At 39.1% G+C, this 20,919-nt stretch overlaps 2 protein-coding genes across 2 annotated transcripts in view; one reads left to right on the top strand and one right to left on the bottom strand.

Annotated features, from left to right (window-relative positions):
* Positions 1–15,028, top strand: part of PKD2L2 (polycystin 2 like 2, transient receptor potential cation channel) — a 33,965-nt gene extending 18,937 nt beyond the window's left edge. Inside the window, exons 12-19 of the mRNA XM_015817702.1 lie at positions 985–1,166; positions 3,588–3,708; positions 5,876–5,977; positions 8,888–8,965; positions 9,394–9,445; positions 12,601–12,644; positions 14,061–14,125; positions 14,920–15,028. Coding sequence (XP_015673188.1) covers positions 985–1,166; positions 3,588–3,708; positions 5,876–5,977; positions 8,888–8,965; positions 9,394–9,445; positions 12,601–12,644; positions 14,061–14,125; positions 14,920–15,028 — 753 coding nt within the window. The remainder of the gene's footprint in view (positions 1–984; positions 1,167–3,587; positions 3,709–5,875; positions 5,978–8,887; positions 8,966–9,393; positions 9,446–12,600; positions 12,645–14,060; positions 14,126–14,919) is intronic.
* A 2,953-nt stretch (positions 15,029–17,981) lies between these two features.
* The window catches only part of FAM13B (family with sequence similarity 13 member B), a 48,845-nt gene continuing 45,907 nt past the window's right edge, over positions 17,982–20,919 (bottom strand). The window contains exon 23 of the mRNA XM_015817692.1: positions 17,982–18,467. Within this exon, the coding sequence (XP_015673178.1) occupies positions 18,350–18,467 (118 nt within the window). The 3' untranslated portion in view covers positions 17,982–18,349. The remainder of the gene's footprint in view (positions 18,468–20,919) is intronic.

Below are 20,919 nucleotides of genomic sequence, written 5' to 3'. Positions count from 1 at the left end.
GTTAAAAAAAAAAAGTTAATCGCAACAAATTGGAAAGAGAGAACAAAACATTCTAACCCCACTGTCAAGTTTAAGGAATATTTGAATTTTTTTTCCTCACTTATGCTAACTTGATCAGGCTTCTATCCTGGAATGTGGCTGCCGTTTTTGCTTTATCAACATGGTGACAGAGAATAAGAAATCACAATAAAGCCAGTGGCATAATAAACTGAGTGAAAAAGAAACACCTGCCTGCCTGTACTCTGTAGCTTCTGCCTATGTCACCTGCCAGCCCGCCCATCCCCGTAGCATCACCTGCGTCACCTATCTACTGGCTGACCTGCTACTCTGGGGCACAGCTTCAGCACCTCTTCTCGTGTCAGAATCATGTGCAGTCCTTGCCTAATAACCACAACCAGGGCTGTCACTAAGTGGCATGGCCACATGATGTTTAATTTAATGACCATTTAGCTTAGCAATGGAAATTCTGGTCCCAATTGCTATTGTAACTTGAGGACTACCTGCAACTCATGCCAAGGAAGCTCTTTCAGATACACTAGTGCAGGGGTAGGCAACCTTGGCTCTTTTATGATTCGTGGACTTCAACTCCCAGAATTCCTGAGCCAGCATGGCTGGCTCAGGAATTCTGGGAGTTGAAGTCCACGAGTCATAAAAGAGCCAAGGTTGCCTACCCCTGCACTAGGGCCTAGTCAGTGATGATTCTAAAGGTTATGACCAGCCCTTTCAGTCAGGGCTGGAATTGGACTAGAGGCTGGCAAATCAGTCTAGAATATTCACAGGAATAACCTCTGAAATCCTTCTATAAATCCTTTTGTGGATCATTTTGTTCCTTTAGTTCTTTAATCTCAAGCTAACTGGTGTGTTTTTACAGTTTAATATTGATTTCCTGAGGGATAGGTGAAAGCTCTTTAAGATTTAAGACTATGTGGTAGATTTGGGTCTTAGCAACGTTGTAATGTTCTCTATTTTGTCTTTGTCTTCCAGATATTTAAATACATAAGTTTTAACAAGACAATGACTCAGCTGTCTTCTACTCTGTCGCGCTGTGCTAAAGACATCATAGGATTTGCCATCATGTTTTTTATCATCTTTTTTGCATATGCACAGCTGGGCTACCTGGTCTTTGGGTCGCAAGTGGATGAGTTTTCCACTTTTCAGAATTGCATGTATGGAACATTCCAAGTTATCTAATACTGTTGTTTCACTGGGTCATTAGCTAGAGCAGAATTTTCTTTAGAGGAGGGGCAGGGAACTAGAGGCACTTGATACAACTGGTCCTCAACGTACAACCACAATTGGCATGGGAAACCTGGTCTTTGAGCAAACCACTCCTTAAGTGGGAAATTATGTGACTACTTTGCTCAACAACTGTAATTCCAGCATTCCTGGTGCATGCAATATCCTTGCTGCAGTCAGTATATATATAAAACCAAATTTCCATAATTTCAAATCCAAGCGGGCACACAGCTCAGTTCTTTGCAGGCAACTCTTTCAGAGTGGAAGAGCTGCTTACTGAAAAGATTTCAGCTCCCAGAGATGAGAGAGAGAGAGAGGCAGCCCTCCCCTCCCCAAGATAAGAGGGAGTCTTCTGGGCAGGCAACAACACCTACAGGGCCTTCCCTGCTGGCTTCCCCACTGAGTTTCCGGGTATGCGGACAGAGAAGATTGCATGGGGATCACATGATTGTGGAGCACTTGACAACCGGTTGTAAATGCAAACAGATTGCTAAGCACCCAGATCATGGTCACGTACCACTTGGGGGAGGGGGGTTGATCCTTTGTGACAATTAAAAATGCTTTATAGGCTATAAAGCAGTGATGGCGAACCTTTTAGAGACCGAGTGCCCAAAAACTGGCCCCGCCCCTGCTCCACCCCCTGCCCCGCCCCCATCCCACCTGCCCGCAGGGCCAGTCACCGCCTCCAGGGCCCGCCGCAGATCGCACAGGGAGCCCAGCAGCACCATGGCGGCCACACCCTCTGCCCACACCCCACAGCATCAACTGTGCGCAATCGGGTTGAGGGCAGAGTCTTGTCTATGCTGCCTGGCTGCCATGTCCTTGGCTGTGCTGCTCTGCGTGGACCACACTCGGGGGCGACTCTCCTCCAGGGGGGCTGCTGGTGAGGAGGGGGTCATGGGGGGAGGCAAGGTTGGGGCAACAGCATGTGTGCTCACAGAGAGGGCTCCGAGTGCCGCCTCTGGCACCCGTGCCATAGGTTCGCCACCACTGCTATAAAGCATCCCTTCCAAAGTTGTTAATTTGAAGTGTCATGAAGTGAACAGTTAGACCGACAGTTCCTATAGTGGCCTCTTGTGGAGTTCTGGGATTACCTGACGCTTCTGAACTCCACCAACCCTTCTCAAAATGTGTGAATTAGAAAAGCAAAATAGTGATTGAAAATCTTCCATCAGAGCACATCTTGGCATTTGACAGTCGATGGGCTACATACGGACCCTTTGAGTGTCTCTATCTAGCCTGCGGCAGTGGGGGGGGAAAGGGCGGAGGCGGAACAGCAGTGGTGGCCCTCCACAGCAGTCTCAACACTTTCTCATGTGTGGCCCCTTGGGAAAATTAATTGCCCATCCCTGCATCAGAGTGATACTCTACTCCTTGCCAGTTTTTTTAAGGCTGATAGGCTAGGAGACAAAAATCGGCTGTTCTATGGCCCTAAAATCTAAATCTGCCCACACCCCACAGCATCAACTGTGCACAATCGGGCGTGAGGGCAGAGTCTTGTCTATGCTGCCTGGCTGCCATGTCCTTATATTAGTCAAATTATTCCAATTGGTAAGGACTCTCTTTGCCAGATCATTGTCTAGGATAATCACTGCAAAGCCTCAGTGAACACGTTAACAAAGCATGTGACTACCACAGAAATTTTTCCCTTGTGCCAAGAATACCTTTGGAGCCAAAATGAGATGCAAGACTATTAGCATTCTGGAGGTTAATATTTTGCTTTACAGCAAACCACCTTGCTTCTTAATGTTGTTTGAATTATATTATTTCAAGAACATTAAGTAGGGAGGGCAGAAGGTTTGGCGAATAGCATAGGAAATGTTCATGAGTACATGAGTACCCATTTGGTAAGGGAGAGCTAGACACACATACACAGGCAAGTATCCATTATATTTTTCTCCTCACATCATTTCACCCTTTTCATATTCAGTTCAAGGTTTCCTTGAAAGTAAATCATTTTCCAGTTTGGAAAACTTTCAGAAACAAATTGAGTAGGTTGTACTTGGTATAGTTCTGCAAGCAGGACATAACCAGTGTCATTTTTTTTTCAAAGCATCTTCCTCCTACCATTGGACAGCTTTAGGAGATTTGTTGGCAAATATCTAAAATAGACATTATTTGGTCCTATTTCACCACAGATAGGCTTGGAAGCTAATGATAGTAACTCACTTGTAATCAGTGGTTCTTCATATTAGTAACTTTAGTATCAATTATCTATTGCAGAATAGTTTACACAAGTTTAACTCCAAAATAAGTTCTGTGTTCAGTGGTACCAAATAACTGTATAGGATTACAACCTCAGTAAGAATCTTAGAATCTCATACTTAGTATATTTTTTGCTTCCTCCTAAGTTTTACCCAGTTTCGTATTGTACTTGGAGATTTTAATTTTGCCGACATAGAACATGCAAATCGAATTCTTGGACCAATTTACTTCATCACCTTCGTATTCTTTGTATTCTTTGTATTGCTGGTAAGTGCAAACTTGGATAACTGAATCAGTTTGCAAAGTTGGGATTACTTTGCCAGAGCTGCACAAATCCTGACAACAATTGGGTAGAAAACACATATTGTCTAGCTGGTGTTGGTGAAGAAATTGCAATTTGCAAAGAGGCCCATAATTAATGTCTCTTTTTAAGTGGGCTCTAAGATACATAACCCTAACCTCTAAGAATACAACCTTGTATACAAACTTAAGAAGTCCTGGCTCTGCTGGTTGGCCTGGAGACCAAATGGGGAATTCCTTGCTGGAAATGGCTGCTGGATTGATGGCAGACTTCACCTCACCTTCCTGCTCTCTACTCTCCACCCATCCATCTTTTTGATTATCATATTGATGCATTCTCGTTGTGTTCCTTTTTCATTTTTTTATTTTCTGGGTTCTACTATTTCTGTTTACATTCCTTTCATTTTCTTTTATTATTATTATTGTAAGCCGCCTAGAGTAGCCCCACAGTGAGATAGGCAGCGAATAAATTTAACAAATAACAACTAAGAGGCTGATAAGATGGAGATTTCTGGTGGGGGAAAAAAGCGGATTTTGAATCTGAAAGGCCCAGGATACCTGTAGTGATACAGATCATTCTTGCCTAACCCTAATACCTATCATTGTCAAAAAAATATTATCAGTGACACAATTACCCTAGTGCATTTTTCAGTAAGTGTAGATAATTCTTCAGGTGTGAAAAACACTTCACCAGCGTTCAAATCCCTATACGGGATCACCTGTTTCCCAGCAAAATGTACATTTCATAGATGGAGAAGAATATAATGCTTAGCTCTACAGTCTTACAAATGAATCAGGGCATATTCTCCCAAGAATATCAAGTGTTTTCTGAAAGTTGTAATATTTGGTAAAGGTATCCCTGCTCCAATTACATGTATAATTTCTGGTCCAAAAAGTGAAATTAGAATATTGGATGAGAATATGGGAGATTGGGTTTTTGTTTTTAACTAATTAACTCCACTAATTTTCTCACATTAATCTTGGGGTTATCGATAGGGGCAGTTCATGGGAAAGTAGGCATGAATAAAAATGCTGTTCATGATTTCTACTGAGACCTAAGAAGATGAGAAAATCAAAGTAAAATCAACCTACCTCATTCCAAGTGAATTAAACTGTTCAGGATTTAAGACTTCGTTCCTATGACTGTTGACTTGAGAATTTAAAAGGAAAAGTCTTGTGAACCTCACATAGTCTGTTTGAAGGAATCAGCTGTGTCACAATTGGAAATATTAAAAACAGGATATTACCTTTTGTGCTGCCTTGTAAGCAGATGGATGAGATTCTGTGAGTTTTTAAATACATTTTTATTGCTGTAATTTACTGAGATTTAAAAAAGAAGAGGATAAATTAGCTCTGGATAACCCCACTAGTTATTCAGCAACAACTGGTGTACTGTGCAAAACTCTATTCCAGGGATAGGCAACCTTGGCTCTTTTATGACTCGTGGACTTCAACTCCCAGAATTCCTGAGCCAGCCATGCTGGCTCAGGAATTCTGGGAGTAGAAGTCCACGAGTCATAAAAGAGCCAAGGTTGCCTACCCCTGTCCCATACCCACCACTGAAATATTCTTGCTTTCATTCAGAGTGACAGGCTTGGGCAAAATCAAATGAGTAAACTTGGTTGGGAAGCTTGCTTTGAACTTCTTGGATAAGGTCAGATTTCAGACTGAGGTCCGAATCCTCATCAGGTTATCAAGAAAAGTATTCTTACTGGGTAAATGATAAATAACAATCAGGAATGCCAACCAACAAGATTCACTCCTTTTGGTGCCTGTGCAGTAAGAAAATCTATTCAGCTAGGCCTGTGTTTCTCAACCTTGACAACTTTAAGATGTGTGGACTTCAACTTCCAGAATTCATGCGCGCCTTGCGGGCACAGCTATGCTGGCTGTGGAATTCTGGAAGTTGAAATCCACACATCTTAAAGTTGCCAAGGTTGAGAAACACTGAGCTAGGTTACTATAAGCATGATATAATCTGATATGAATGCTCTATTTTAAAAAAAAAGTTGCACTGCTCTCTATTATTGATTATCCTGGAATCGATATGCTTTGCTTTGGAACATCTTTGAGATTCTTGCATATTTATGCATTACTTGTTCACATTACGTTTTCCTGTTTTCCCCCCATGTAGAACATGTTCTTGGCGATCATCAATGACACATACTCTGAAGTGAAAGCTGACTTTTCAGTAATTCCAAGCAGAGAGTTTGAGATCAGCGACCTTATAAAACAGGTAAGAACTTAAACCATGCCCTGCGCATTTATATTCTGGCAACCTTGTAATTTTTAGTTCAAGGAATAGTTAAATGCTACTGATAACTTGTTTTTTCTCAATGTTTTATTTAAAAAGTGCATCACAAGAAATTGTATTTCTTGAATTGTTTTTCAGAGCACATGAATAGCAATGAATAGACTGTTGCTGCTTCATTGATACTTTACAGAATAAAAGGAGGGATGTTTTGTTGCTGTCTGTGAAATAAAGTAAAATTGCATTTCGATTCCCAGGACCTTAGAGTAGATTCCCATATAAGCCAAAATTCTCTATCTTGGGATAACGTTGCCCATATTCTGATCTGAAGGCATATTTAAACTTTTTTTACCATGATTTATGATATTGTAGTATTTTTCATATAGAAATGAACATGCAAAAAGCATACAAACACTTGCTTGGTCATCCTGTGGAGTTACGTTTCTATAGAGAAAGTCAGTAGGATCACAATCCAGGCAATTCTCTAGAAACTCTTCCCATTGTGTGGGAGAGACATTTTCTAACAGTAGTTCTATTTCTGGATAGTTACTGCAAAATAGTTGTTGCTTTTGAATTCCAGGAGGTTTTGTTCTTTCTCATGTGTTGTCTAGCTTCTTTATGAAAGTGCTAAGAGAGATCATCCAGAGTGTTGCTCTGAAGCTCCACCTACTTCAGGCATGTCAAACTTACGACATCATGTGATGTCGCGTGACATATCGCGACTTTTTCTCCATTGCTGGCAATGGGATGGGCGTGGTTTCAGCATGACACATCTGGCCCGTGGGCCGGCAGTTTGACATGCCTGACCTACTTTCTTTTTCATTCTCAGAGATGCTGGGACCGTCCAGGATCAGCATCACTTTGGATGAGAATGGAGACTCAAACTAGATAATTCAGTGGTATTCTCAAGGCCCAATTTAGCCACCTAAATGTAGGGTGATGAGTTTGCTGTAGATGGGACTCACATTCCCCTCAAGATTTCAGATTTATTAGAGACTCAACTGATTCTTGTGGCTTAAAGCATCTTTCCCATATGCCAACTTTAAGCTTATCTGACTGGGGAAAAAGTGACAGTAGTTAACTGTGCATTGGTAATCGTCTGTTTTCCTCACTGCAAAATACCTATTGTGTGCAAATTACCTGTAACGCGGATAAGAAAACTTCAGTTGGTCCAGAATAGAATTGCTAAATCTTTAAATAGAACTGCATGTTTCAAACAAAACTTGTGTTTTCTCAGTTGCCTCAGCTCTTAGGTCGCTTCCAGGTCCAGTTTCAAAATACCAGTCCTCAATTATAAAATTTTACAAAATGCTACCTTCTACCTTTAATTTATCTGAACACTGAGATTTCCTTCAGAGGTCCTATTTTCAAATCACTGTCAACTGAAATGTTGTGGTTAAGAATGGATCCCTTTGTTAGTGATATCCTACTTGTGGAATATTTTCCCCAGAGAAATTATGACACCAAATGAAGGTTTTATATAATTACAGGTAGTCCTCAACTTACAACTTAGCAATCAGTCAGAATTACGATGACCTGGACCTATTTATGACCTGGATTTAAAGTTCTGATGACCTGGATTTGAAATTCTGATCGACAATCATTTGCAGTGTTCTAGTCACGTGACCACATTTTTTGCTGGAAACTGAAGTGTTGTGGGTTCCTTTCTTAACCACAACACTTATTTATTTATTTATTTATTTTTCATAATTTATATGCCGCCCTTCTCCCCACGGGACTCAGGGCGGCTCACAGCATATTAAAATAACACAACACCAACAACACAACACTACATTTCCCCTATAAAAGCCAATTAAAACCAAATATTTGTAGTCTGTGACATTATTAAAATCATTAAAAATTATCCCTATTTAAAATTCACCCTAGGTCAGTCCCGCTTGCTGAAAAAGCCATGTCTTGAGGGCGCGGCGGAAGGTTAGGAGATCCGGGATTGTCCGGATCTCGGGGGGTAGCTCGTTCCAGTGAATTGTTTACTTCTGATTTCTGCTAAAAAACGCCCAATAGCGAGCAATAGGCTTACTTAATGTTACATTTGCTTAACAACTCCAGAAAAAGTTGTACAATGGGGCAATTATGTGATCACCTGCTTAATAACCATCACAACTTATGATTGAAATTATAGGCTCAGTTACGGTTGTAACTCAAGAACTACCTGTAATGTAATTGTTTTGTGTCATATTTCATATCACTTTTACTTGTTTAGCTTTGTGTTATTGAAAACTTTTTTCCCCATTCCAACCCCAATTAATCCTAAAGTAATTTACTTAATCTGTGCAAATTATTTTAAATGGCCAGCGCAAAGGCTATATTATAGTATGTTATCATTTATGTTCTCCTGAACTGTTCAACAGAATGAGTAGTAAACAACGAAAAGTTAAAGAAGGAGTGGTATTATTCTAAATTGGAGATTTGCTTTTTGTGCTTATAATCATAAATGCTGCCTTGGCTTTTTGTGTAACTCAGCAGATGATCTTCCACCTGTAAACTGTTTAGAAATTACTCACCCATGTGCTAATGTTACTCAGTTGTTGTTGTTTTGGCCATTCTTACCATATATACAGTATAACCAAAACTTAATTTCTATCTTCAGTAATACTAATTTTGCTGGGATTTTGTTTAACTCCATCTACTTTACAAGTATATTTCAATCTTTACCAGATGGAGTAACCTGCAATATGTTATATTTTCAGTACAAAAGGATACTGTTGTTTTTTCATTGCAGAATTTGGTGCATGCTAAAACCATTTTGTACCCTTTAATCAAATTAAGCTTGACTGGTGTTTCCTACATTCCCCCACATGAAGCCTGTACATATCACAACTATGATATCACAACTAGTTCCATTTAACAATCCTATTTATTTCTTTTGTTTAGGGTTACAATAAAGCTTTAGTCAAACTCAAACTGAAAAGAAAGGCATCAGAGACAGAAGATGTATATTTGAAAAAGTGGGTATCAAATTTCAGGCATACTGCCACTTTAGTTTAATTTTCCAGCTAATTTTCTTATTCATACATATGATCCTAAAGAGTGATGGATACCAATATTTTTGTTCCACTGAGCAAGACCCTTCAGGATAGATGAGGAGGCATTCTGATGTGCAGCTAAGTCAGAGAATCAAGCTTTTAAAGGCCAATAAGGCAGGTTGGGATTTCCAAAGTCATCTCCCACAAAAAGCTCTCAAGATGCTTCCAGACTACTATGAAACACTCATTTATCAGCAAACCAATGTGATTGCTTCTCTCCAGCCTTCCAGAAGGTCCCTCTTATTTCAGCTTATTCCTGTTGTGTTTCTGAGCAGGTGGGAGCTTTTTGAAATAAAATACTGGCCAATAGCCACCCACTGTCTTGTTTTCTAAACGTGCCTGTATAATCACAAGATCAATACTACTATTGGAAGTAAAGATTATATGGGATTTTGGATCACAGCAGGTAAGAAGGAGCCACCTTATCATTTTATTATGGGCCATTCCCATTTCCCACTGTTGATAGCCAGTTAGGACTGGGTCCTTTACCTGTTCTGAGTATTTCAAAGTTGGAAATAGTTGCAAAGCCTGCCTACCTAGGTCCAAGATAGGAAACCACAAAGGAGCCATGGGTTTCTATCAAACATCACACTAAACCACAGCTGCAAACTATGAATCTCTCCAAACCATAATTTCAAATTTAGCTTCTTAAAATGAGAACATTGACCTAATCCAACTAAGGGTCTTCTGTTGCTTGTGGCATAAAGAGTCTTTATAGTGTCATCCTAACCATTGCTATAGTCCTATCAAGACAGAAGACTTTGTGAATTGCTAGTGGAAAAATAACCTAAGTCATCCCACATTATGGCATTGCACAATATATGGACCCGAGACCGCTTGCTCATCCCCTACCTCCTCCCATGCCTTAGTAATTAATTTATTCAGTCATAAGTCTCATTTGAGAATCTGAGCTGCTGTACTACCTCACCTGGTGAGGTAAGAATGATCAGCTGTCTCCTTATGAAGTACTCCATATATTGGTGCTTCAACATCTATATGAAACTGTTGGAAAAGGTCATTTGGTAGTTTACAATATAATTATGTCAATATGCTGTCAATTTTCAGCTTTATATTGCAATCCTGGGCTCAGCCAAAGAAGCCACGCACATTTCCCCAGGCATCTGGAAACTGAGAGAAACCCAGTGGGTTGAAACAAGTTGAAATTGTTCCTTAGCAATATAAAGTTGCTGTTTGCACATCATGGTTCCCCTCCAGCTCCAGGGTTGTCTCTCACCAAGGTATAACTGTGCTTGAGATAACAGGAGCGCAACTTGGGTGTCCTTTTATACACATAGCTACTACCTAATGGCCAAGCAAGACATTTCCCAGCTTTGTTTTGTATGCCAATTGCAGCTTTTCTTGGAACCCAAGACCTGAATTCAGTAACTCCTCATTAACACAATTTGTCTGAATTTCTATAATAAGCTCTACGGGGGCTGCTAGTGAAGACCACACAAAACCTTTCAGTTAGTCCAAAATGCAGTGGCTCACTTGTTGACCAAAAGTTGCCATCCTGATCATTATTTCATCTTTTCTGTGGGCCCTCCCTTGGTTTTTGATATGTTTCTAAATGTAATTCAAATGACCAGTTTTTTTTTTTTAGATTTATATCGTATTTCTGCTGTGTTAGCTATAAGACCTGTGAATGGAATAAATGTGATACAAATTGAATAATAATAACAATAACAGCGAATGATAGAACGAAATGTGACAGATGCTATTTTAAATCCACGCACGGCACATTTACGTATTTATAAGTCCTCTTAAGTTCATGGTGCTTGGGTTTTCTTTGCCGATTAAAAACAACCCAAAAACCCAAGCCAGTCAATGTCTGAAACAAAGGACTACACAATTACTCTTGGAGAGCAAGCTGGATGGGTACTGTGCTATGATGGAAGAGGTCAATCTTTGTTGTTCGTATTTAATATTTTGCTATCCTCATTTACACCCACGGTCTCTACTGCCTTGGTTGCTGACTATAGGGATGGAAAATGTTACAGCCAATGGCATCATAGCAACTTGAAATAGATGTCCCTGTGAGACAGAAAGGCGGCGGCAGCTGCCAGGAAGGTCAAACCATCAGTCTGATGAAAGCAATGTCCCACTGCATTCACATCCAGAAAGGGCCTGAGCTTCTTTTGCAATGATGCAGTGGAGCTTTCTCATTTTGACAAAACAGCAGGAGTGATGAACCCCCCAGGGAAAAAAGATACAGCAAACAACAAGAGGCAGGCTTTTTTTGACTATGTATAATGTAGCCTATGATCAGTCCTATCCAGTAGAACAGTGTTTCTCAACCTTGACAATTTTAAGGCATGTGGACTTCAACTCCCAGAATTCCACAGCCAGCAATGCTGGCTGTGGAATTCTGGGAGTTGAAGTCCACATGCCTTAAAATTGTCAAGGTTGAGAAACACTGCAGTAGAAACAAGCATATCCACTCTCTCCATTTAGATTAATTTCATCAGGACCTCTCTCCTTTTTTTTGTAGTATGTGGGTATTAAAATGTCGTACCTAAATAAATTCTTGGGTTTTATTCCTCCTTTGCATGACCATCTCTAGACTGGATACAAGTAGGGATGTCTCCAAAATTGGCGACAAGGTAAGTGTCGTATGCTTCTTTCCACTTGACAAAAAAAAAAAAAAAGGATAGAGATAATTATTTTCAGTGGTTTGTATTATTATGAGGCAGCACAAAGAAAGATTTGTGGTACTTAAATACTTACCAACTTTATTTTGCATAAACTTTCATCTGATTTTATGCATGTATCTGAGAATAAATACATATGTAATACATGCATACACATAAACAAGTAGGGGGAGGGATTATAAAATAGAAATGCAAACAATACCACAATATTTTAACAAGAACCGTACTCTGGTTGTCGGGTCATAGGCCATTCGAGGTTGTCTCCACTGTGTTGATTAACCTACCGTGTTTTTCTGTGTATAAGACGCACCCTTGTATAAGACGCTCTGGCATGCAAGTTCCAAGCTTACAGCAAACAAAGTCAGCGCTGGGAGCAACCGCCTCCCAGCGCTCTAAATAGACTCTCCCAGCCGGCCCCACCCACCTAACCAGCATCCGGCACGATGAGCATGCATAGTCAGTTCACAGCAGCAGCCTTCCGACCCTGGTAAACAAACCGGCGTGAGCACCGGCATGATAGCAAGGCAAGGGAAGCGAAGGCAGGTTTTAAACTCCCCGCCGTTTCTCCACGCCGATCAGCTGTTCGGCCGGCCGCTATTATCGAGCAGAATGGCCTCGCAGCTGCGTTCCACAGGGTCTTCGGCCAGCATATAGGTACGAGGGAGGGAAAGGGCTGTCACTGCTCTCCATGCTGCTGGTCCCATCCGCTGCCTCCGGACGCCGCCATCCGACGATCTTGCCCCTCCCCCTCCTGTTAGTGGCAAGCTCACGGGCTTGACACCTGCGCCAGGCTGCATGGCAGCAACATGTAAAGAACCCACACAGGCATGCACTGGGCTGTGGAGGTTACCATTATTTTTTCATGTATAAGATGCTGCACTTGTATAAGATGCACCTGATTTTTGAACAGGGTGTTTGCAGGAAGAAATAGCGTCTCATACACGGAAAAATACGGTATGTTAGAATAAAAGTTTCCATCTTCCATTTATAGAAGAGATTCAACTTCATGAATTGTTTCTCAGCTATTTTGTGTAGGAATTTAATGTTCTTTATTAAAAATGGCTGCTGCCTTTGCTAGGGACAGATACTGGAACCCAAAGTACTCTTCCTTACCCTTTAATGTTTTATCAATGTATATACATTTATTTTGCATATCAACTGGCCCACTTGTCCTCTGAGAAGTGGTCGAGCATATATTTTTCTACAGGCCCTCTTAAACTCACAACTTCTGCTCAAAGTCTATGGAGAGTCTCAGTCATCCAGGTCATGGTTGTCCCAAAGGTGCTTTTTCAAAAGGCAACTGGCTTTTCTTTTGTTTTTTTTCTCTTGAAGATGTTTCACTTGTCATCCAAGAAGCATCTTTAGTTCTGAATTCCACACCATTCGGTCAGAACTCAAGAAGCTCTTGGGTGAGAAGCGAAACATGTTCAAAATCCAATTGCATTTTGAAAAAGCACCTTTGGGACTCCTGCTCAAGGAGCAAGTGGCAGTCACGGCTAGGAAGACCTTTGCACAACTTCGTATTGTGCCCCAGTTGCACTCGTTCCTCCATCAAGGGGGCCACTCAGGGTCACTCGTGTTCTGTTCGTCTGGACATATAGTTTGGATTATTGCAATGTGCTGTACATGGGGCTGCTGTTGAAGAGTATCTGGAAACTTCAGGTGGTGCAAAGTGCAGTGGTGCAAGCAGTTAGGGAATGTTCCTGGGAGCTTACATTATGCCTCTGCTACACAACATGCATTAGTTAAACCAGTTTGTTTCTGGGTCCAATTTAAGGTGCTGGTGTTAATCTATAAACACTTACATGGCACGGGACCAGGATATTTGAGGGACACCTTCTTCCAAACTTTATCTGCCTCTCCCACCAGATCTAGTAGAATAGGCATATTCTGTCAGCTAGACTAGAGAGCTACATTTGGCAGGCACTACATGGCGGGCCTTTTCTGCTATGATGTCTGTATGGAGGAATCTTCTCCTCCCCCCCCCTCCCAAGAGATGGGGTCAGCCTCATCACTCCTGAGCTTTCCAATTCCCTCAGGATCTGGTTATGCCAGCAGGCAGGCCTAGCAACCCCGTTATTATTGACATTCCTCCATCTATTGTTTTTCTTCTCTTGTTTAGTTCTGCTTTTATTGTTTTTAATGTTTTTAAATAAGTATAATAGTTTTTTTTACGTAATGGATTTTTTTAATATTGTTTTATATTTAGTGTTTATTTGGATTGTTGTACATCGCCCAAAGTCACTTTCTGTGAGATAGCAACCATACAAATTTGATAAACAAACAAATGAATAAAATCTGCCAATCCTAGAGATAATGACACGTTTCTTTTAGAATCCTGTCAATCATACTGACCAATTTTCTGTGCAGGATCTCATGAGGAGGCAGATTTCCACAGGACAGTATGACACAGTTTCTGCGAGAGACTTTCAGAGGTATGTTGCTGTTTACATCATAACCTCAATAGGCTTCAGCCTTTACAGAAGACCTGGGATTCACCTTTTAGACCACAGGAGAACAACTTGAGGTCCCCAATTTGAGGTTCCACATTTAAAGTGGAATCTTCAGACAAAATATATAATTCCTGATGCAATTGTAATATATTTTATCAAATAAAACTCCCAAACTGAAATATCAACAAATCTTGGCTCTGCCCACATTGCATCAGTGTTTTCAGTGTGGCTCTCGAACATGTTACCTACTAAATGCAAATTTAGGGATCTAGCTTTTAATTGTATGGTCATAATATTGCAATTAGCAATTGTTAATGCTAACTATTTTAGGCCCTGTGTTGTCCTCCTTTGATTTAAGTTATTAGAAAATTCAATTGAGGCATTATTTTGGGTTCTAAAGAAAATGGATGTTGGTTGTAAATGTAAAAAAAAAGTGCTCAGTTAAGAGTAAGCTTATACAAATATTGGTAGTCCTAATGAATACAAAATGAACGAATAGTCCTAATGAATACCAAAAAAAAAAAAGAGTCCACTTAAATAATCTTTACATTATTTGGGGAAAAAATGATTTAGGCTGCAGTTCTATGCCTATTAATCTGGAAATTTCATTGAATTCAATGAAATTTACACAATTCGAATTTGTATCTGAATCGGTATATACTATTAGAGTGCTAAGTGACTAACCAGTTTTCTTCTGGTTAGTTTTCTTCTGCTATCAGCTTCACAAAGGCAAAAATTCCAGAACCCCCTCAATCTCCTTTGTTATTTTGTTTTAGACTTTCTAGATATGCCGAAGATTTGGAGAGACAACTGAAGGATGTGAATTATAAGCTGGACACAATTATGAGAACTCTCCCTCCAGCTCAGTACCAACAGAGGAACTAGCAAGAGGTGAGGATTTGTTTTACCACTGGCCCCTGGTACAGTGAGAAGCTAAGGTGTGCATTAACAGGCATGGGAGAGGGGGGAGGGGGAGAGAGATGCACATCTGTCTTTGAGTAGTCCTGTTTTCCCAGGGCTTTTCCATTTCAGCTCTGTTGTTTAAAAAAAAAAGTTTGCTAGATTAATTCACTGGCCCAGTGCCATAAATGGTACATTCCTGCAGTGGTGTGTTGTAAATATTAAAAGGCAAATGATTTGGAGAATATTTGCTAAAATTAAAAATACCAATGGTAACAGCAAACTTTTTTTTAGCAGCAGAAATACTGTATTTATAATTAGTAACTATATTTTCTGTATTTTGCTATCAAAGGCGGCTCTTAAACGTATTTCATCTCGCTGTTCCCCTCAGCTCAGGTTGGCGTCATTTACCCTTAACAACATATAGGATTTTTCTTCCATCCAGTAATGAAAAACGTGGGGAGGTCCAAGGAGTACTTAACAGCTGAAATTCAGAAATTCATCTCTGAACTTTTAAACACGCTGGGTTTTTTTTTTACAGAACATTTTATGTGCAAACATAATTCTAGGGGTTTAAAAGGAATTAAGATTCCTTTCCTTAGTCACAAAAGTTCATCCCAATTGCAATTGCAGATACAAGAGACGGGTGTGTGGGGAAACTACATTGTTTGTTTTATGCGAACACACTTTGAATTAGGTACAAATTATACGAGGTCTTCGTCTGTTGGTCTTTAATATTAGTTGTACATGTATGTCAGCCATGTCCATAGTTACTTCATGTTTTGAAATATACAAAAAATATAAAATATTGCAGGATTGGTCTTTGAAATGGAAAGTAACCATGGGCAAATTTTTATGTCTGTTATAAATGACAGAAACATGCTTGCTTTTGCTTAAAGACAAGGTCATGCAGCAAAATCTAATTCTCCAGCAAATTTAAGTGCTGCATATCAAATATATTGGATATAGTGAGAGGTTTTTGCCCTACAGCTAGCACAACATAAAAAGGGTGCATTTTCTAAAGAACAAGCATAAAAAGAAAAGTTTATAAGGTACATTTATAGGCCACTTTTCTATAACATCTTCAAAGTGACTTATAAAAAGAAAAATTCAAGTTAATTTCTAATCAGCTTTTAATTATTATCAGTTTGGATAAACCACTGTGGATAAACCACAAGAGAATTAGACTCAAACCTTTTTTTAAATCCTAGCAACTCTTAAGAATTACACTTACTAAGATTTAGAGGCAAAAATGCAAACACAAGTGCATGCACACAGAGACACAAAACACAAATATAAATATGACAATAGTTTTTTTATTATAAAAATCTATACAATGAAATGCCAGACATGGCAATCATTCATATCTGGTTTATTTATATATATATATATTTATATCTATATATCCACATATAGTTTTTACTTATACGAAAGTAAAACTGTGTTATCACAAAATGCCTAATTCTACCATTTATTGCTCAATAAGATGGCACAACACACACTCTTAGCATAACTGATGCCATGCTTGCTACAAACAGCCAAACACTGCAAAGCACACACAAAAGCAGCTGTTGATTCTGAAGTTGAACCAATTTGATCACTCTTTATAAAAATATTGGGATCATATAGATTTAAGCATTATAAAGGAGGAATATATTATTTAAAACAAACATTTAAATAGTGCATATTGACATTTTGCATGTGGTATATAAAACATGTACAACACTATACAGTACACATAGGTTTTGATGTTAGATGCACCAGTGATTGCAGATTGATGGGAAAGTAATTGAAATGTACATTGCACGATGAAGTTGAACAAAAGCTACGGAAAATCTCCAGATTATTTCCCGATCTTGTAATTCACTACAGTCCACTTAAACTCTTCAGGCTGTATAAAAAGGCAAAACATTAGAGTATAAATTCATTTTAATTGTCACTTTTGAGTTCCAAAATTACATGCCTAGAATTACAATAAAAAACAAGAAACACAACCAATAGAAGTATGGAGTCTCTAAAATCTATTTTCTACCTATTACATGTTAACACATCAATCTGATGTGTTTACATGCCACTATTTCACTGAAGTTCATTTTCTGGTCTTTCAGAAAAGCAATGAAAAAATTTGTGTTGGCATTAGCTGTTCATAACACATGCAGCAAATAGGCACATGCAAAAACATGGCCACAAGACAAAATAGATCCGGAAGATATTCAACACTTAAGATTTAATCCAGTCAAACCACAGAAGCAGGGCCTATGTGCAAAGGATTCCATATAAGCCCTTTTCCTCTGTACTGTATCTCATACGTAGCTACTAAAGTCATTTAGAAGGAATTTGGAGTGCAGGTTTTTTTTTAAAAAAAAAAATCGGCTGCTGTTGTGTTATACATACTAGGCAAAGAAAACATCAGTTAAAAAAACCCTCTTGGTTCTGAAGCTTTGACATGCAAAAATTGTGTGATACCTATTTGAGGCAGATCACTTCTCTTTCCATTTCTGTGAATGGAAGTGGAAAGGTTTCTTTCAAAGCTAGTTCTGTCCAGCTTGTTCAATACATAATTACACTAATTGTAGCCCTTGGTAAAATAAGTTTGTTTCAGATACAGCAAAAGTGGTGTAAGCTTACTGAACTGAATGAATCTGAGCACCAACACAAGGGTAAGATGCAGTCTCCAATTCAGACTACACAGTCACCGGTAGACAATAAATAGAAATTAACAGTAATGTAAGTCTTGTAGGCAATATGTGATATAAATGTTCAGGTTTTTCCAAGTTTTAAAAATACAACAAGCAAGGTCACTTTCTGGTTTGTCCATTGTCATCTGAAACCGGAAAATGTACTTTATATTTCAGTATCCATTGATCATTCTACTATATGAAGGATGCCATTTGCAATCAGTTATGCCACACAGTCCTTTGAAAGGCATTGCAGTTCCTTTTTGGTGTTCTGGAGTATTCTTAATTGGCTGCCATTATTTTCCATACTAAAAAGGCAACAGAGGAGTTCAGTGTAATACTAATAAATGCAGATGAAGCGAAGTTAGCAGGTCCAACATTTCTGAATGATTCTGGAATAAAGTCTTTTGAGAACGAGACACACTGTAACTTTTTAAAATGAGGAGAAAAAAAAACACCCTTAAAGTTGGACAGATTGAGTTGCAATTTAATTTTTTTTTTCATTAACTTTCTAGATAGGACCTACCCGTCCTTCTAAAGTGTACAAAAATTGCATTCTTTCAACAAAGCAAGACAAAAGAATACCCCTAACTGACAACAACTGTTCATTGTTACGAAGAAACATAATTTATTTTGATGGATCTTGTTTGCTGATAAGGACTTCAAGAAGACGGAGTTTAGCTTTAACTTTCTTGTACTCGCGATACTCATCAAGCAACGGTCCACGATCCTCCTTCTGAACATTCCTGAAAAAAAATAAAATATGTTGTTAGAAAATCTTGGCCAGTTCACTTGTTTAAAATAGACAACGAAGGCATCAAGTTTAAGTTTTCACTCTATAGCTTTCATAATAATGAAGGACTTGATAAGAGTCCTTCCTTCTGATAAACAGAATTTCTGCTAACAAAGAAGAAATAAGCAATGCCTCAGATTATGTCTTAAAATCATATTCACTGCATTTCATAAAACCAAGTAGTACTGAACTGATATTTTATGAATGATAGACATAATGATAGACTGATTGAAAAATTCAAGACTTAATCCTTTGGGAAAATTGAAGCCGTGGAAAAACCGTCATCCCATTCTACCCGCAAGGAAACAGATCTTTGGGGGGGGTGGAAATTGGATTTCAGCAGTGCTTAGATATTTTAGAATGAGAGACACAGAGATAAATAGGTCTAAATGCTGCTTCTAGTATTTACTCAACAATTGGTTCTTTGCATCAATGAAAGCAAACAAGACCATGTCTGAAGCAGAGCTATGTCTTTTTGTTTTGTTTTCTTTACAAAAATGAATGTAAATGTATCCTGAAGAAAGGAATGCTATATTATATTGCTTATCCTCCGTGTAATAGAATTTTACACAGATTAATTGTAATGAATAAAGGGTAAGTAGTGATATATGAACCTTTCCTTAACTATTACATTTATATCACTTAAACAAGGGGGGGGGGAAACCACTTTAAAAGTTTTCTGGATTCCCCCCCCCCCCCATGGCTTTACATTTTAGCACTACTTGTTATCTAAATGCAATAAATGTCTTACTTGCCAAATTAACCTACAGCTGTAATGGACCTTTGCTATTGACAATTTGCATTTTTTAAAAATCTTGCTGGCTGTGCTATTAACAGAAACAAATAAAGTCCTTTCAAGAGCCAGCTCTTTGGATCTTCCCTCCAACTTCTCATTTTTTAGGGGATGGTCAGTGAGAAAGTGGGGTAACTGCAGCTACAAAATATCTTAGAGGTAGATTTTAAGCATGTGCAGTCAGAATTCAGGCTCAGGCATGGGATTGAGATGTTTGTCGTTTTGATTTGTTGAGGTTTGGTTTGATTTGATGTCTTAATAGCTTCTGATGCCAATCATCTTGGTATATTTTTGCATTGACTGCAAGGGTTGTGGACTGGAAGCATTGTTTAAAATGTCTCTGCCATTCCCTGAGTAAACAATTCCAATGAGGGTTGGCATGGCGCTTCCATGTGGAAGCCCAGAGGTGTTGATTTTCTTTTCCCTATTTTTAATATCCATATGAGACCACTGAGAGAAGTCATCAGTCACTTTCAGCTACAATACTATCCATACAATTATGATACTCAGCTATGTACTGCCAAGGATGCTACAGAAGCCTTGACCTGAGTCTGTAAGCTATTGAAGCTTTGAAACATCTACATGAAACTCCAGGGAGATCATTCTAAGATATGAAATAAGTTATTATCTATATCCCTATGATACCCAGTGCTCCTGTCCCCTAATTCAAAAAAGTAATAGGTACCATTGAAAGTTGCCTGAATTGTATCATGGGCAGATACAGGGAATGAAAGCTGAAATTATGCCCAAGCAACATAGAATTATTGGTGATTAATAAGAAACCGGTCTCAAGAGAACAGATTCTCTGTTTGGGATGGAGGTTGCATTCTTCTTCAAGTACATTTGCAGCCCTGATTTTCAGCTGTCACTAGATTCATAGATGACAGCTGCATCAGGATTACATTTGCACAATTATGATTAGTGCAGCAGCTATTTCTATTTTTAAACTGGGTAGCTTTGGAAAACTGTTTTTGCTTTGGTTACATTTTACCTTAGCTATTGCAACATACGTGAAAGTGGGTCCACCTTAAAAAGTGTGCAGAAATTGCAACTATTACAAAACGCAGCAACTGAAGACTGCTAAACAGTAAGAAATACAGTAACTATATGGCATCTGGGTTGCAAGGGTTCCATTGCTTTGCAGAGTGCTTAACAACCAAAATTAAAGGTATTAGCATTAATCTTTGCCAAAATGATTTAGAAATTATATGAGTGAAGACCTGTCAAGCCCAAAACCCAGAATGAGAGGCGGAATTTTTTCCAAGATCAGTTCTTTATTGTTTCACATATATGGGAAAAAAAATATTGCCAGGCCGAGGACTCCACTATCTGCATCTACAATATTTGCATCTACAATATACAATGTAGACTATTGGAGAAGGGCTATTTTCACTTTCTTTCTCTCATACAGGATACCTGGGGTGAGTTGCTCCTCTGGAATGCATCCATCTCCTTACTACATTTCATCACACTGCCTCTCTCACTATGAATCTCTTTGGCTGCTAAGATTTGTAAGGCAAGCTATTCTGAAGATGGCTGCGTTGCCAAAATGTTTCTCTGGCACATGGGAGAATCTTCATAATAAATGAACTGCATTTCGGGGGGGGGGGGG

The sequence above is a fragment of the Protobothrops mucrosquamatus genome, unplaced genomic scaffold (assembly GCF_001527695.2).
Source record: "Protobothrops mucrosquamatus isolate PMUCROS unplaced genomic scaffold, P.Mucros_1.0 scaffold623, whole genome shotgun sequence".
NCBI classification, from domain to species: Eukaryota; Metazoa; Chordata; class Lepidosauria; order Squamata; family Viperidae; genus Protobothrops; species Protobothrops mucrosquamatus.
Note: the sequence above shows the minus strand (reverse complement) of the source record. Positions and strands in the feature narration are given on the sequence as shown.